Raw genomic sequence first — 16,583 nt, forward strand, 5'->3', positions numbered from 1 at the left:
TTCTATTGCAGTAAAAATGAAGATGAATGAAAAGGCACACAGTTTTAAGAATGAAAGTCCATCATTGTCACCACAGCTTCTCACACCTACCTTTGTCACAGTGATGTTCTCTTCCGTGAAATCAAGCAGCAGGAACTGGGGAGAATTCAAATGCCCTAAAGGGGCAGTAGGTGGTCATTACTTTTTTGCAACTTCTTCTTTGATTTTTAGTCTAGTCAATAAATAATGTAGATGTTGATGCTGCAGGTGCGTTTTAGGCTATTCGTAACACCATGGAGTTTTGATACACAAATGTAATATGGAAAGTGCTTAGAATGCCCTGTGTCCCAGCTAAGCGTGTGCCTGTGAAAGTGGGAGAGGAGGAGACAGAGAGAGCTGCGTTTCATGGGAGTGACTTCTTCCCAAAGCCTAAAGCACATACATGAAAGAAACACAGGTGACTTGCCCTTTCACCCCTCCTGGATGACAATGAGTTGTCCTAAGAAACAGTCCCCTAAAAGTTACAAACTTCTTTGAACTTTATTGATACACTGCACAATCACAACCATCTCGTATTCATCCTGAATTAGAAAAGCTTACAACTACAATGTAACATGCACAAAATTCAGGTAGTATATTCACCCTTAATACAATTGTTGACAGAAATCAAGTCTTCATTGATTTTTTTGAAGGAAAAAAATAAGAGAAAAAAATAAAAGAAAAAAGAAGTCGAGAAGGCTGACAAAGTTATACTGTTGTATCATGTGATAAATGTTTAAAGCATTTGAACATAGATTTGTTTTAAGGATAATTGTGAGAATGGGCACACCCATTGTCTGACACAGCTATAACGGCACCATTGATAAGTCATAATTTTTTTTTTAAATCTAGAGGACTCTGAACGTGACAGATACATTTCGTACACCCACACATTCCTCACAACTGCACGTTACATGTCACAAAAATCTCTGAATGATTAAAAATGCTCCCTTTAACTAACACAGGGCAGCAATTATTACTTATCATTGTTATTATTGATATCCTTATAAATCTGCCAAATAATGTAGGCTGTAGTCCCACAAGATGGTAGAGGGTTCACAATCTTTCTTTCTCTACTCGCCATGTGGAACAACTCTGGGCCATCACAGGGCACCACTGAAAGAAACAAAAAGCAATCTCTCCCAAGAAGCTGGGAATTGGGCGCAGCTGACTACTCTCAGGTGGAGACAATTGCCTCTAATGAAGTCCACTCCACTCTCCTCGGACTCCCAAGTATTCTGCACCTGAAGGCAAATTGCTCTGGTTCCGCTCTTTTTTGCCACATCTTTTAATTGCAAATCTGTTTCTTCTTCCTTTCATTTGCTTCTCTTCTCTTAAGTAAGAAATGAGGGAAATGAGACTAGCATTTTTATTTGTTTGTGTTTCAGTGATCATTAGGAGTTCTCATCATATGGTATCTTTTTTGAAAATGTTGCCTTCCTAGTTACACACCTGTGAAGTTTTGCTGCAACAGCTCAAAACTTATTTGTCTCGAAAGAAAAACACAGGGAAGTCTTGGATAATAGGAGGGAAAGCAGTGGTATGAGTTTACAGGAATAGAGCTTGATCGAAATGAAAACAGATTCTAGCCCCTGGAGAAAAAAAAAAGAAAATGCTGCTTGACAAAAAAAAAATGCTATGCTTGTAATTCCAAAGGGACTAATTTTGGGGGGGAAGGGGGAGGTGAGCAGAGAGGGTGAAATGTGGTTGGGGAAGGGTCTGGTCCTAGGGATTTACAAAGCTAATTTGTCTTTTTCTGTTGAGAACTCAAGGATCAAGATGGGGAAAGACCACACCATGAGATCTCAGCTCACTTTAAGCCACTCTGCCCCTCCTTCTGCTGGCAGCCATATTCAACTACCAATAAGATGTCCCCATTGCCACTGGATGCAGCAAGTGAAGCTTGGGGATTTAATTTAGAGCTACCCCTGGTGAGTGGTAGCAATGAACGCCTGCTGGGATTGCCTGTGCACTTACTTGGAGGCTCTCTGCCTCTTGGAGGTCATCGTTCCCTCACCAGCAGCAGAGCTTGCTAAGCCCCCTTTGGAGAGGGCAGGGGAAGTAGACCCTCAAACTCAGCATCAGTTATGGAGGTTCTGCACACGTGCCACCCAGCTTTTGAGAATTAACTGCCCGACTTGTAAATTGAAGCATCTAGGAAGAGGTGTGGACTTCGTAGTAGAGTCCTCTTCATGACACAAAGCAATCTCACAGGCAGCAGAACCACCAGGCACAGTGCTGTCTGCATAGAATATATCCTTACTGTGACAGCCTCTCTCCTCTGTCTTCACCCTCCCAATTAAACCAAGAATAAGTACAACTAAGCCCACCTCTTTAGACTTGCAGATGACTGTATCAGGCACTTGACATTGAGAAACAAGCTTGGCCAGGGTTCACACTAGCACTTTTCATTGGCATTACTTTGGTGGAAGTGCATGCTGCATTAACTTTGTTTAGGAAAGGGAAAGAGTTTCAGAGTAACTGCATCACCGACTTCCTCTCACCTAATCTCCCGATAAGCCATATTTGGTTTCCTTCCCACATAGAAAACTCTACACGGAGCTGTTGCCCCTCCCTGGGTCCCACTCCCCCTCCCCCCACCACCACTGGCATCCTGAACAAACCTGTCCAGTATACCTCAGCCACCTACCTACCGTGTGCAAAGTCAGAAAAGCAAGTGTGTATGTGGATATTGTCTTTAGCAAACATCTGCTGTGCTGTACCTTTCCAGATGTTGGGGAATAGCCAGAGAGTCCACACAAACATTGCTGAAGCTAGATCAGGTCTCTTGTGAGGGAAAGTCATCTTCACTCGCATGCCCTGGTTGACTTGGATCTTATTATTTACTTGGTGTTCTTTGTCCCAGATAAAAAAGGATTGACTGTAGCATGTCATGCAGAAATAGGTCCCCACCAGAGGTGCTTGCTAGTGTCTGGTGGAACAGGGCAGAGCAGAGTTCTGCAATAATCCTGGGACCAGCCACATTGGGTTTGAAAGGTTCTGATGATCTCCTTGGCCAAAGAAAGGCAGACCCCTTCCTTTCTGGCAAGTCTTGGAGTGAGGAACATGTAGAGCGAGTCCATTTCAAGAACCATGTTCTCCAAGACCATCTACTCCCCACAGCCTGCACATCTGTTTGACCCTCTAAAGTAACAGATGCAGTACCGGTGGCACACTCAAGTGACATGGTATTCCCAGAGGGTGTCTGTCACCAGCCTGGCCCAGGTGCTGGCTGTGGTGACAGATCTCAACTGCATGCGCCCGACCTTTAATTTTGATTTGGGGCCGGCTCATGACAGTCTCTGGAGCTTGGCATCAATAGACTGTTTTCTGGCACACCATTTATGCTCCCAGAACCTGGCTCTTGGCAGCTCACTAGGAAATGCAGATGTCTGTAGATCGCTGGCATGGATCATGTTCATTTCACTCATGCCACTTCTGCCTCTTGCGACAAAACCTAGCTTTATGTATGCCAAGCCAGCATGCGTGTGTGCAAGAACGTGTGCATGTGAGTATGTGAATGTACATGTGCCCCAACCATAGATGTCATGTTCATGTGTCAAGGGAGGAGGCACCTCTTTAGGGGGAAGAAGATCAATTACACATTAAGGGAATGGAACTATGGAACTCTATGAAGCTCACATTTATTATTTTTAAAAATGTGGACCCAAAACAGTTTTCCGACCGAGGCAGGGCAGGTCTGTAAGAAAGTCATTGTTGATACATCTTCCTCATTCTCTCCACAGGCCAGTTTCTGCTTCACAGTCCTGTAGTGTTTTTCGATGCTATTCTTTTGAATCACAGGCCCCTTGCTGGATGAGCTCTCTTGTACCAGGAGACAATGCAGAAAAGGCATGTCCACTCTTGTTTGAACACTGGAGCTGCTTTGAACTGGGGGAGCTGGGGAGATTCTTCCCCCAAGCCACTGGAGAAGCAGCCTGCCTCAGAGGAAATCCTGTCACTTACACATTCCCCTTCTACTTGCAATGTTGTGTTCATCAAGTGCTTAGAAATTAAGTCAGTTGCTCAAGGGCCCTCAGCTCAGAAGAGCTTCCTGAAACAAATACTGGAGTTGTCAACACACCCGCCATGTAATTGGACCTCCATCAGCTCTTTACCGGATAGTTTTCAAACAGATCAAACCAGAACTAGGCAGAGGAGCCATCAGCTGAAGTCCTCACTCTCTTTAACGGGTGGATTGCTGACTGCACATTGCAGATCCATATGTGTTTTCTCTTAGGTTTTTCCTACTAAGGAATGCCATAGGTTCCTGATATGCTCTTTCTTGAAAGGCCGAGGGAAGAATGAAGGTTGGTACCTTAGTCCTTCAACTGTGAAAGAAAAAACATAGTGCTAACCAAGGCTTTTTCAGAGATGATCTGCTTCCCAAGATGATGTTTTTAGGAAACACAGACTCTTCTGGAAATAGTGAGGGACTGACCATTCAAGTGCTATGTTGGTCCACCTGTTAACAGCATCTAGTTTGGGTGGATGGGATACTGTGTTCCAAAAAACCCATGACACAGGGTATTGCTTTTCTGTGTTGTTGTGAGCCTGTGAGATCACTGGCTTTCCCATGATAAGTTTATAGGCAATTTTGATGATGCCGATGTCTGCTGATAGTAGAGGAGAAATGAATACCGTAGGATTGACACAATCTGAATTGAGATTAATATGGTAATGGATTGAGAGGACTGGGGGGGGGAATAGAAAGATTAGATTATTACATTAATAGCTTGATCAAGTAAATAGAGAGGAAGACAGGTGGGTAATAATTGAATGGAGAGAGAAATCAGACAATCGAGTAGATGCATAGTCACATGACTGCTTTGATAGATGGCCAGATGAGGTCTAAATTAGCAGCCATCTATTGCTCATTCTTTTATGAGTAGGATAATGTTTTTAAAAGAGAAGCACTCTCTTCAAAATACCTCCTCCTTTTAAAGTCACTTGGCTTCTACAGTTTTAGTTTTAGGTTCCATGCATAGCCCCAGACCTCCAGTCTCTGCAGCTGGTGGAAAAAAAATGAATAGGATGGGGTGACTGGAGAAGATGCAGGATTTGGAAATAGTGAGATAACTTCCCAGAAAGACAAGGTGTGAACCCTAGTGAAAATAGGCAATAATAAAGAGGGAGGGGGATATGTACATTATACTTAGGCAAATGATCTGAAGCTTAAGACACAGATACTAGGACACTTGGATGTAACCCTTGCTGTGTACTACATTGAGTCAAGTTGTGTCTTCAGGGTGTTTATCATGAGGCACATTTTTTGCCCAAATGGAACTTATGGTTTGGTGTGTGGTGGTGGTAGTGGTAGTGGGGGAGGCTGGTGGTTATGATGATGGGGGGAGAAGCAGGGGGAACAGAAGGGCTAAGGTAGCAGGAGCACATTCCATTTTGGACACACCCATGAATGATTATTCTACACGTGGTAGAACCCTGCCCGCCCCTCCCCCCAACCCCACTCATTCCAGCTGGAAAACAAAATCAAATAAGCAAACCAACCCCCAAAAGCAAACAAACCGAAAAAGAAACCCAAGAAGCAAAAAATCAGGAAGAAAAACAGAAACAAACAAAAAGAAGCCCAAACTGGTTTGCCCTCTGCAGTGTAGATTAAAGTCTGTGATATGGAGAAGCAGGTGTTGCTCAGAGGACCTATGATTTCTTATCAAAACTTGATGAAGAAGTGGGCAAAGAGAGTCCCTGAGAGCCAGAGACAAGCCAGCGCTCTAGAAGCCGAGTTTACACCATCAATGACTGCTCCAGGCCCTGTGTGGGGGAAAGAGATACAGACCCGTTAGCATGTACCCCGAGGACACCACACATCTCTGCTGACAAGCAAATGCACAGACATGCTTCTCTGAGAGCATTCCCCCTCACACCGACCCACCCCCCATTCTGCACAAATAGGAACTGTCCTTTGAGCATATCTAGAAACTAAAGGTGTGAGTCACTGATCACTTCCATCTACTCTGAAAGAGTGGGATGTATTTTTTTTAAGATTTATTTATTTATTTTGAAATAGTCACAGACAGAGAGGGAGACACATACACACACAGATTGAGAGAGAGAGAGAAAGAAAGAGACAGGAAGAGAGAGAGAGAGAGAGAGATCTTCCATCTGCTGGTTCACTCCCCTAGGTGGGTGCAATGGTCAGTGTTGGGCCAGTTGGAAGCCAGAGGCTTCATCTGGGTCTCCCATGTGGATGGCAGGGGCCCAAACACTTGGACCATCTTCTGTTGCTTTTCCCAAGCCATTAGCAAGGAACTGAATGGGAATTTAGAGCACCTGGGACATGAGCTGGCGACCATATGGGATGCTGGCATTGCAGGCAGTGGCTTTACCCCACTACATCACAATGCTGCCCCCTGGAGTGTGTTCTTCAATATGTATTTATTTATTTGTTCATCTATGAGAGAGAGAGAGAGAGAGAGAGAGGAAGTACCTTCTATCTTCTGATTCACTCTTCATATGTCCTCAACATCCAGAGCTAGGCAAGGCCAAAGGCAGAGGAGTACAAGGATGCAGGCTTTTGACCTCATTGTTAAGGTGCTTACATCCCATATCAGAGTACCTGGGTTCCACACCCAGCTCAGACTCCAGACTCCAAATTCCCACTAACGTAGACCCTGGGAGGCAGCAGTGAAGCTCCAAGCAGTTGAAGTCTGGCTTTACACATGGGAGACCTGGAATGAGTTCCTGGCGCCTGGTTTCAGCCCAGTTCAGGTCTAACTGTTGTGAGCATTTGGAACACAAGTAAGGGAATAGGAATGCATTCTCTCTCTCTCTCTCTCTCTCTCTCTCTCTCTCTCTCTCTCTTTCTCTCCCTCTCCCTCACCTCCCAACATCCCCTCCCTTCCCCCTCTGTGTGTCTCTCTACTCGTAAAATAACCATTTAATAAACATGAATTGTGGGATATCATTTATGTCTTTGAGCCCCAAAATTAAGGCAATAGGATTCAATGAAAAGGCAGAACCCAATGATCTCTTCAAAAAGAAGTGCCTCTCATTGTGGTTTAACCATGGGAATGGCGTCTGTTACAGACAGGGATGAACAGGAGAGAGAGGGTATGGAAGGACAAGAGGCAGGGGAAGAAAGGAAGGGGATGGTGAGATTCTGTTGGCAGGAAGTGTAGGTGCGGGTATGGACCACTGGCACCATCACTGCAGATGATTGAGCTATTGAGGGGGCTTCGTGAAGCTGCTGAGGCTGGGGGAGTAGTTGTCCTTGAGAGTTCTATTGGCAGTGGGAGCCCCTCCTTGGTAACCAAGAAGACTCAGCCCACCCAGACCAGATGCCACCTAATGACTGCCCCTGAAGAACCCTCCCTTTGCCTTTCTGTCTTCTTCCCTCTCTCTGGCCATTTCCCACATCCATCATGAATCATTCAGGCACCGTTGACAAACAGGACCACAGAATCAAGCTTGCTATTCCTTACGCTCATCAGCTGATCTTCAAGAAGACAAACCACATGAAATGGAATTGTCCTAGCCTATCCCAAGGGCCTGTGGCAGGTGTGCCAGAGAAAACGCTGCTTTGTGTGTACCCTTGCATCACCTGCAAGCACTTAGGGTCATAACAAGACCAGTAGTTCCCAGAGTGTATGACAGGGAAAGCAAAACCAAATGTTGCCAAGGGAATGAAAGCCATCACAGGCATTTCTGTAAGACCAGTGACAAATGCAAGAAGAGGCAGACAGGAAGGCGTGCCATGTCTCTTCTATCTCAAGCCAAGACTTGAGATATACATTTCTCTAAAAGTACCTTTCATCATGTATGTGTTATTGTGTGTTTGAAAAAGATGTATGTATTAGATTTGTTAGGTAATTGTATATGTTCACATGTGTGTGTGTGTAATTTGTTATTTGTGCCTCTTCAAGAAGCTAATTGGCCACTGGTAACAAGCTTGACTCCTTTCAAAATGGAGGTTGGGTGAGGTCTCTGAACACAGTCCCTGAGTCATTCTCCTTGTCTGTCAATCCCATGGCATGGACCTGTGCCTGGCCTGGGAAGGGATTCAAGTCAATCTTTTGCTGCCAGGAGCTCAGGTCTCTCAGGTTAGCAGGGAACATACAATTGTCCCAACTCCAGTCACTCCAACATGGATGCCTGTTTTTTCTGTGACTTAGAATATTCATTATGCCCTAATAGTCTAAAGAACTAGTGTTTAGTTGGTAGCCTGAAGTCTAGCTCATGCTGCTTTGAGTCCATGTTATAGAGTGCTCATAAAGAAAGGAGGGATCTGGGTTCTGGCACAGTTCCAGTGGTCACTGGGAAGGCTCCTTCAGTATGGACAGTAGCCTGGTTCTGGGGTTCCCAGCAGTCCTGACGCACACCCTAAGGAATCTTACTGGCCTGCAGAATGGAACTGAGTTGGAAATCATTCAGTGTGATTTTCCTTGTTTTCTTCTGCAAAAGATGCATGACTAAAAAGTTTAAGTAAGCTTATGAGGAATTAAATAATAGATATTTAAAAAGGCTCATATGTTTCTTTAAAAATATCTTTCCATATATAGATCACCATGGACACTGGCATTTATTTGGGATTTGTTCTAGGACTAATTGGGGTTTATCAGGGATTAGATGTATGAACCCCCACAGATACCAAAGTCCATGCATGCTCAAGTACCTTATGTATAATCATGTAGTGCTTGCATTGAACCTGCAACCATCCTCCTGTATCCTTTAAATCATCTCTACATTACCTGTAATCTCAAATACAACATTAATGCTGTATAAATAATTGGTGCTATTTAGGGAATACTAACAATAAAAAGAAGTCTGCACATGTTCAGAGGAATGAATTTTTTCCCAAGTAGTTTTGATTTATGGTAGTTGAATCCAGGATGTGGAACTATGAGACGCAGAGGGCTGCCCGCATATACACACAAATGTAAACCTCTCTTTAAAAGGATATACATTTCTCTAAAAGTACCTTTCATCATGTATGTGTTGTGTGTTTGACAAAGATGTATATATTAGATTTGTTAGGTAATTGTATATGTTCACATGTAGTTGTATATATATATATGTGTGTGTGTGTGTGTCTAATTTGTTATACGGATGATGATTTAAGAATGAACTGAAACCTCAATATGATCAGCTCTGAAAAGACTGAGAACTTTAGTGTAGGAATCACTTTATTTCAAGTTCTATCAGTGGATGCAAGCATTTCTGTGGGTGTTATGTGTGTCTATATAGCTAAGCCAAGAGGAGAGAAAATGTATATAAGGAAAGCAAAGCAAAACAGTGAAGGGTGAAGAGAGACTGACGTAGGACAGTTGCCATAACATGCTGGCTCTGAGCAGGTGCAGGGTTCACAGCCACACTCAACTTCTGCTGTGTGTTCCAAAGACTGGAAACCAGGAAGGTGATGGGGATGATGTGTAAGCATGATTCTAAATGCTTATCATATTTTGAGTCATTTAAAAATCACAACAATCCTATGAGCTATGCACTGTTGTCATTCCTCCTTTATAAGTGGGGAAATCAAGGAAGAGCAGTTAAATTCCTTGCCTATGATCACACACCTGACACACCTGGAGCTAAATTTGACAGGCAGAGTGGACAGTGAGAGAGAGAGAGACAGAGAGAAAGGTCTTCCTTCTCTGTTGGTTCACCCCCCAATGGCCACTGCGGCTGGCGCACCGCGCTGATCCGAAGCCAGGAACCAGGCACCTCTCCTGGTCTCCCATGTGGGTGCAGGGCCCAAGCACTTGGGCCACAGCAGAGAGCTGGACTGGAAGAGGAGCAACCGGGACAGGATCTGGTGCCCCGACCAGGACTAGAACCTGGTGTGCCGGCACCGCAGGTGGAGGATTAGCCTAGTGAGCCGTGGCGCCGGCTCCTCAGGGAGTTTCAATGATGCTGAGCACCTGCGTGGTAGCAACACACGACCTGGTGATTTACAGTCAAAGGGCCTTTGATCAATCGATCTATGAGGAATCACTGGACTACTGTGGTCAAATAGTTAACCTAATCCACTGGGACAGAAATTCAACCTCCCATTGTCACACATCCTGGACACATCTGGGATCTGGCAGCTGGGCTGAGTAGAGGGACAATGGGGATTTTAGGGGGAGTAGGGAAAGAAAGGCTCACTCTCTAGGTTGGAGGAATACAAGACAAAAGCCATCAGGCACGAACTGAATCTTGAATTGCAGGCTCCCAGAGCCCTGTTTGATTGGAAAAGAAAGCATCGCCACTGGGTCTCTGCCATTGGGTGCCTGCATGCTATACTTGTTTTCCGGACATAGGTAAATCCTTCTTTGTGCTTCAGTAAAAAAGAAATGATTGATTGATGTTCTCAGGTGGTCCTATGGTCTCTTGGGGCTCGCATTTGGTCCCTTAGGCTTCATGAGGACGTTGTGAAAGTTGGTTCAGTGGAAGGGATATGGCATAGATGGAGTGCTTCATTCTGAGACCCACTGTGCTAGCTGCAAAGCTGAACGCACATCTTCAGCATCACGGGAAAGGACAGTGTTCCTGTGCCAGGGTCGTGGATTCTTTAAGAATCCAGTACAAGAGGCCGGTGCTGTGATGTAGCAGGTAAAGCCACCGCCTTCAGTGCCAGCATCCCATATGGGCACCGGATCGAGTCCCGGCTGTTCCACTTCTGATCCAGCTCACTGCTGTGGCCTGGGAAAGCAGTAGAAGATGGCTCAAGTCCTTGGGCCCCTGCAACTGCGGCAGGAGACCTGGAAGAAGCTCCTGGCTCCTGGCTCCTGGCTTCAGATAGGCCCAGCTCCAGCAGTTACAGCCATCTGGAGAGTGAACCAGTGGATGGAAGACCTCTCTCTTTCTCTTTCTCTCTCTCTCTCTCTCTCTCTCTCTCTCTCCCTTTTCTCTCTCTGTGTACCTCTGACTTTCAAGTAAATAAATAAATCTTTAAAAATAAAATCCAGCACAAGAATTTTTTCAGGTACGTGGTTCCCAAAGTGATGCCAGTTTTAATCTCAAAAAACAGGGTCAGGAATTTAAATGGTGTTTTCATTGATTTTTCTTTTGAGGGGAGGAATTTGAAATAGGGAGACAGGTGATTTTTATTTAAAACTTAGACTGCAACATTTGGAGCAGTGAAGTTGGTTCTTTTTTTTTTTTTTTTTTTAATTTTTTGACAGGCAGAGTAGAAGTGAGAGAGAGAGAGACAGAGAGAAAGGTCTTCCTTTGCTGTTGGTTCACCCTCCAATGGCCGCCGTGGCCGGCGCGCTGCGGCCAGTGCACCGCGCTGATCTGAAGGCAGGAGCCAGGTGCTTCTTCTGGTCTCCCATGGGGTGCAGGGCCCAAGCACTTGGGCCATCCTCCACTGCACTCCCGGGCCACAGCAGAGAGCTGGCCTAGAAGAGGGGCAACTGGAACAGAATCTGGCGCCCCGACCAGGACTAGAACCCGGTGTGCCGGTGCCGCTAGGTGGAGGATTAGCCTAGTAAGCCGCAGCACCAGCAAGTTGGTTCTTAATTGTGGATTCTTCCCCAGAAAACTAACCTTAAAATGTCCCTGGATAAAGACCATTGGTTTAAAAAAAAAAAAAAAGGTGTGACTGAAAGGAAGACTGAGGAACAGGTACAGGGTCTCTGGAGGAAAACACGGAGATCTCAAAAAAGGCTTCCTATGTGCCCCGCCTCCTTGGCCTCACTTTGACCTTGGCTGGGAAGCCCTCAGTGTCCTTTGGGGTAAAGTCAGTGGCCACTATAAAAGTGCAACCAATCCAGGCAGCTTTGGAATTGTGCAAACTGGGATTTGTATCTTGATTCTGTAGCTTCCCAGCTATGTGATCTTTTTAGACAAGAACTTTGAATTTTCTTACTGAAAATGGGGGTAAGAATACGCACTGGGTTTATAGGATTAGTTAAAGGATGAACGGGATATGTGTTAGTGCCTGGTGTAAAAATGCCGTGTAAATGAGGTAAGCGCTGCTGTGTGTTGGGGGTCCTACCCTCACCACACATGCACACACATGTGCACACATGCACACGCACCTCCATTTCTCGGTTGAGACCAATGTTGGCTTATTTAGATCTTTTTCAAATATGTTGAACCTGAGGTGAGGTTTCAGTGGGAGAATGAGTGAAAGATGCAGGAAAGTTGAAAGGTCAGAGTGTTAGCTGCTGAGAGAGGCCATTAGCTGGGAGGGGTCTGGGGGGAGGGAAAGGCCAGAGCCAAGCTCTGTGCTAAGCACCAAGGTCAGAGTGTCCACTCTGTAAAGGGAGCAGACCGCAAGCCAGCCTCCGCAGAGGCACGGCCGTTCACTCGGCAAGTATTTGTTGGGAGTTTGCCACGCGCCAGGCAAACTCAGAAAGTCGGAGTCTCTACCTTCAAAGCCCTTATCCTCCAGTAAGACCTAGTGCACTCTCTGTCCTCGTCTAAATAAATAAATAAGCAAACAGATAAATATATTTTTAAGCCTTCACAGATTCTGGGAAGAAAGCCATTTGGAACAAATAACCCCACATCCCTTTCATCTCAGGAACATCCTTCCTGTTGGATGGTCTTAAGAGGACTGAATTTAAGAATCAGAGAGAACTGAGTTTAAATTCTGGCTCTGCTACCCACCAGCAGGAGGACTTTGGACAAGACAGTCGACTTTTCAGAAATAGTTTCTTTCATGTACACAATGGGGAAGGGGCAGTTTTATCTAGCCTTGCAGGTTTGCTCTGAGGATTAGTTAAGATGGTGTGTAACATACCAAGTACACCACAAAAAATGAGTAGGTGAGTTAGGAATGGGGCAATAGTTGCTAATGCCTAAAATAGCATGTTTATGGTAAATAAAGAGACCAAATAATAAACAAATAAAGACTCTTCTAAAATACCAGCTTCTGCCCTAACACCAACCTGGCAAACCTGGCCGTGGCCAGCAAGTGAGTGATTTGGTCCCTTCCAGAAAAACCAGAGGTGCCTGCTAGCCGTGGATAAAACTTCCCTATGCACACCAGCTATTCTGGGGAAGAGTATTTAGAAGCCAAATTCTTTCTCCTAGCAAATGCCATATTTAAGAAGTCCTTCTCTATTTATGGTTAACAATGACTCAGTTCATCTAGAATGGCTGCTACAAATATCAAGCTTAATTAAATATTTTTCCAAGGATAAACTGACAGTGAGAACATGTAATTATGCCCTTTCCCGTTATTCCCCGTCCCTCCTCCTTCACCCCGTTCAATGCTAAAAATTAATTGCTTCCTTCACGCCCGAAGTTGAGCATCTTTGAAAATAAACGCAGAAACGAGGATGTAAAGGCACAAAACGAAGTGTGAACAGAATTCCTTGGAAACAGATACGCAGAAGGAAGTAACTCAGGTTTCACGGTATAGAAAAAAGAGACCGACAGGCAGAAGGGTCGAGAGACAGATGTCAGAAATGCAAAAATGGTATGAAAGTCGATTGGCGTGTGTTCTCCTGGGACCAGAAACATCTTGTCCAGACACGAAGCTTTGTAGTGCAAAGAAAAATACCAACCATACAAACCAACGGAGGAAGTCTCCTTTGAGAGGCTACGTCATTTGGTCATCTAAATATACTAAGAAGCAAACTGGATTGAGGGCTTCAAAGAGAAGGCAGCTGTCCCTACCAAATAAGGACCAGGAGCCTTGCACCTGGCTACCCTGGAACTCAGGGTGCTGGGTGGCACCGAAGGGGAGGCTCATCACTCTCTTGAGTGGCAGGTGGTGACAGTCACAGTGCCTGACTCAGCACCAAGCTCCCAGGAGAACACACACGCTTCCTGATGAGATCCTGCCTTGTAAGACAGTTTAAAGCTTAAAAATGAACCATACGTCACGAGTGAGGAAGGTATTGGAGTGTGCCTCTGGTTTTTTTTTGTTCTCCTGTTCTACAGCTGTCATGAAAATATGGCACAGTTCTTCAGCCCCAGTAGACTAGACAGCTGTAATTCTACTAAAATGGCAGGAGCTAGGGTGATCATATTTAAAAAAAAAAAAAAAAAGAAGAAGAGAAAGGAAAGAAAAGGAAAAAAAATCCCCCAGGCAAATCAAACTTGTTGATAGCGCAGCCAGATCAATGAACTATCTGAAGTCTAAGAAGATACTGTTTAGTTCTGAGATTTGGATGGGTTTTCTAAGTGTGAATATGAACTCTGTGGCCTTCTTAATGAGGAACCAAAAGGATAATGATGTTCTTGGTGATTAAAAGAGGAGCAAGGAAATCTAATTAGAGGATATATGTGTTACACGTGTTGGTGAAACATAAACCTATTTTCAGCAGTGCTGGCTGATGAAGGCACATCATTTCCCTTGAAAGGGAACTTTTCCTCCATTGTCTTTAATTACAGTGGAAGACACGGCACTGTGTTGTTTTACAAGGAAGATTAATCAGGCTTTGCCGCCCAGCTAAGACCGGCAGATAAAGGGCCAAACGAGGCAGGCATCTTTGTGTTGTTCTGTTTAACACTCTCTGTTTTGTGCTTAACCACACAGACAAAAGTGAAGAAGTTTAATATCAGAAGTTAATTCAAATCTGTAAGCTCATCACAAACCTGAGAGAGACAAGACTTTAGTCTGCGCAGAGCCCTGAGCACATGTGCCTGTGCTGACATCAGCACACCCCGAATGCTCCGTGTTAAATTCCAAACGCTTAGGCTAATAGCCAGATGTCAATGATTCAGCGAGGGGCGGGCGGGGTACGAGCAAACGACAAGGAACCTCATCAGGAATGAAATGTGAAATGTCTGCATTTTTTTTTCCCTGTATGTTGACATTTTGCAGGTTGGAGAAAATACAAATGATTACACTGCTGTCATCAGCCAAAAGCAATGGTATTTCTCTCTGACTCATTCCCTCCCACCTGGATTTAAATGGTGGATTTGGAAAATGAAAATCGTGTACGTTATCAGCAGGAAATGGACAAATATGTGCAGCTTTTGATGTGTCTGCAAGAAGAAATCGTGTGACGAACGTCTTTGGAAATAGTGAATTGCGATGTCTGAGGGGGGACCCTGGGGAGGGAGAGGCTGAGCTCCAAACTTCCAATTGGAACATAGAGGAGGCCAGTGTGCAAGAGAACTCGGAGAAATAGTGATTTTCCTTCCCTTTGGGGACAAGGCTTTAAGCCCTTGTGAACATCTTGGCTTTTCTTTCGTTACAGAGTGTATACAGGCTATCAATGATGCCTCCATTGACTGGGGGAAGAGATTTCTTAACTCAACAAACATTTACTGAGCAACAAGGATTGCAAGAGCCAGGGCTGTGCCCTGGAAGTGCAGAAACAAACACAAACAAAATAGAAGCCTAAGGGTAAGCCACCGTGAGAGCCGGAAGGATGAGGGATTGATTATTTGGTGGGGCTCAGAAACGGTCTATAGATAAGATAAGTAGGGATGTTATCAGCCAGAGAAGAGGGCAAATGCCTGCGTCTATGACCCCACAACACACTGGAAGAGACGGAACACCTGTGGGTTGGAAGGAAACGCGGAATTAAGTCAAGCACTGGAAGCTGACTGCTGCCACTTCCTTCTGTCCAGGAAATCCTCTCTCGGGGAACTGAGTCCAGTCTGTCATTTCAGTTCTCTCAGCTGCAGAATCCTCTGTGTGAAATGGAAGTCACGGGGCCAGCATTATGGTGTATCAGGTAGAGCCACGGCCTGAGATGCCAGTATCATGTGGATGCTGGTTTGAGTCCCGGCTGCTCCACTTCCAATCCACTCCCTGTTAATGCTCCTGGAAAAGCAGCAGAGGAGGGCTCAAGTGCTGGGCCCCTGCACCCCCGTGGGAGACCCTGAAGAAGCTCCTGGTTCCTGGCTTTGGACTGGACATTGAGGGCATCTGGGGAGTGAACCATCCTATGGAAGATATTCTCTCTCTCTCTCTCTCTCCCTCCCTCCTTCTGTCTGTAAATCTGCCTTTCAGATACAATAAAATCTTTAAAAAATGGAAATCATAGCAATGTCTAAACCCAGAGTCCTCAGTTATCTAGAGGCGTACGCAGCTGAAGCATCCCCCGGCCTCTTGCACGGCCCTGCTCATATTCCACTGAAATACTCGGTTGTGCGGAGTCAGAAACTCCGTTTCTGCTTTCACCTCGGTCCTTAGGAAAATGCCTGGCCTACAGCAGGTGCTAAACAAATGCTTGTTGACTGACTAGATGAGGTGATGGAGAGTGGGAGCAGCTGCTGCGAGACTCAGCTGTGAGACAGAGCCACAGCCTGGAGGACCGGTTCTGCTGGGCGCATGGAAGGCAGCAGCCGGGGAGCCGGAGACGCAGGGTGGGCTGACCTCAGAGAGAGCACCGCCTTGGCGCCATACTTCTCCAGTCGGTAGAAATTTTTGAGCAACGGACAAGACAAGGTCCGGACTGAGTTTGGGAATGGTCATGTGGACTTGTAAGGAGGGCAAACAGATTGAAGAAGAGGACCTGGTTACTGTTCAGGTGCACAGCTCTGTGTGGGGGAGAGCAGAGGTGGAGCTGTAGAGGAGAGGCTGAGGCCCACTTGTGAGGCTTCTCCAGCTAGCAGGTGTAATGGGAGAGGAAGAAGAAGGCAAAAGCGCCTGTGGGAATCCTGTGGTTGGGTGTAAAGATGAAGGCCTGCAGGAGAGGAAGATTGAGTCTGAG

General features: G+C 45.4%; 1 protein-coding gene across 3 annotated transcripts in view; it reads right to left on the bottom strand.

The window, feature by feature from the left end:
- Positions 1 to 500: 500 nt before the first annotated feature.
- Positions 501 to 16,583, bottom strand: part of OPCML (opioid binding protein/cell adhesion molecule like) — a 1,351,977-nt gene continuing 1,335,894 nt past the window's right edge. For all 3 annotated transcript variants that reach the window (XM_070048365.1, XM_070048374.1, XM_051818651.2), the window contains one exon: positions 501 to 5,790. In XM_070048365.1, coding sequence (XP_069904466.1) covers positions 5,690 to 5,790 — 101 coding nt within the window. In that variant the 3' untranslated portion in view covers positions 501 to 5,689. The remainder of the gene's footprint in view (positions 5,791 to 16,583) is intronic.

Source organism: Oryctolagus cuniculus, chromosome 1, assembly GCF_964237555.1.
Source record: "Oryctolagus cuniculus chromosome 1, mOryCun1.1, whole genome shotgun sequence".
Classification (NCBI taxonomy): domain Eukaryota; kingdom Metazoa; phylum Chordata; class Mammalia; order Lagomorpha; family Leporidae; genus Oryctolagus; species Oryctolagus cuniculus.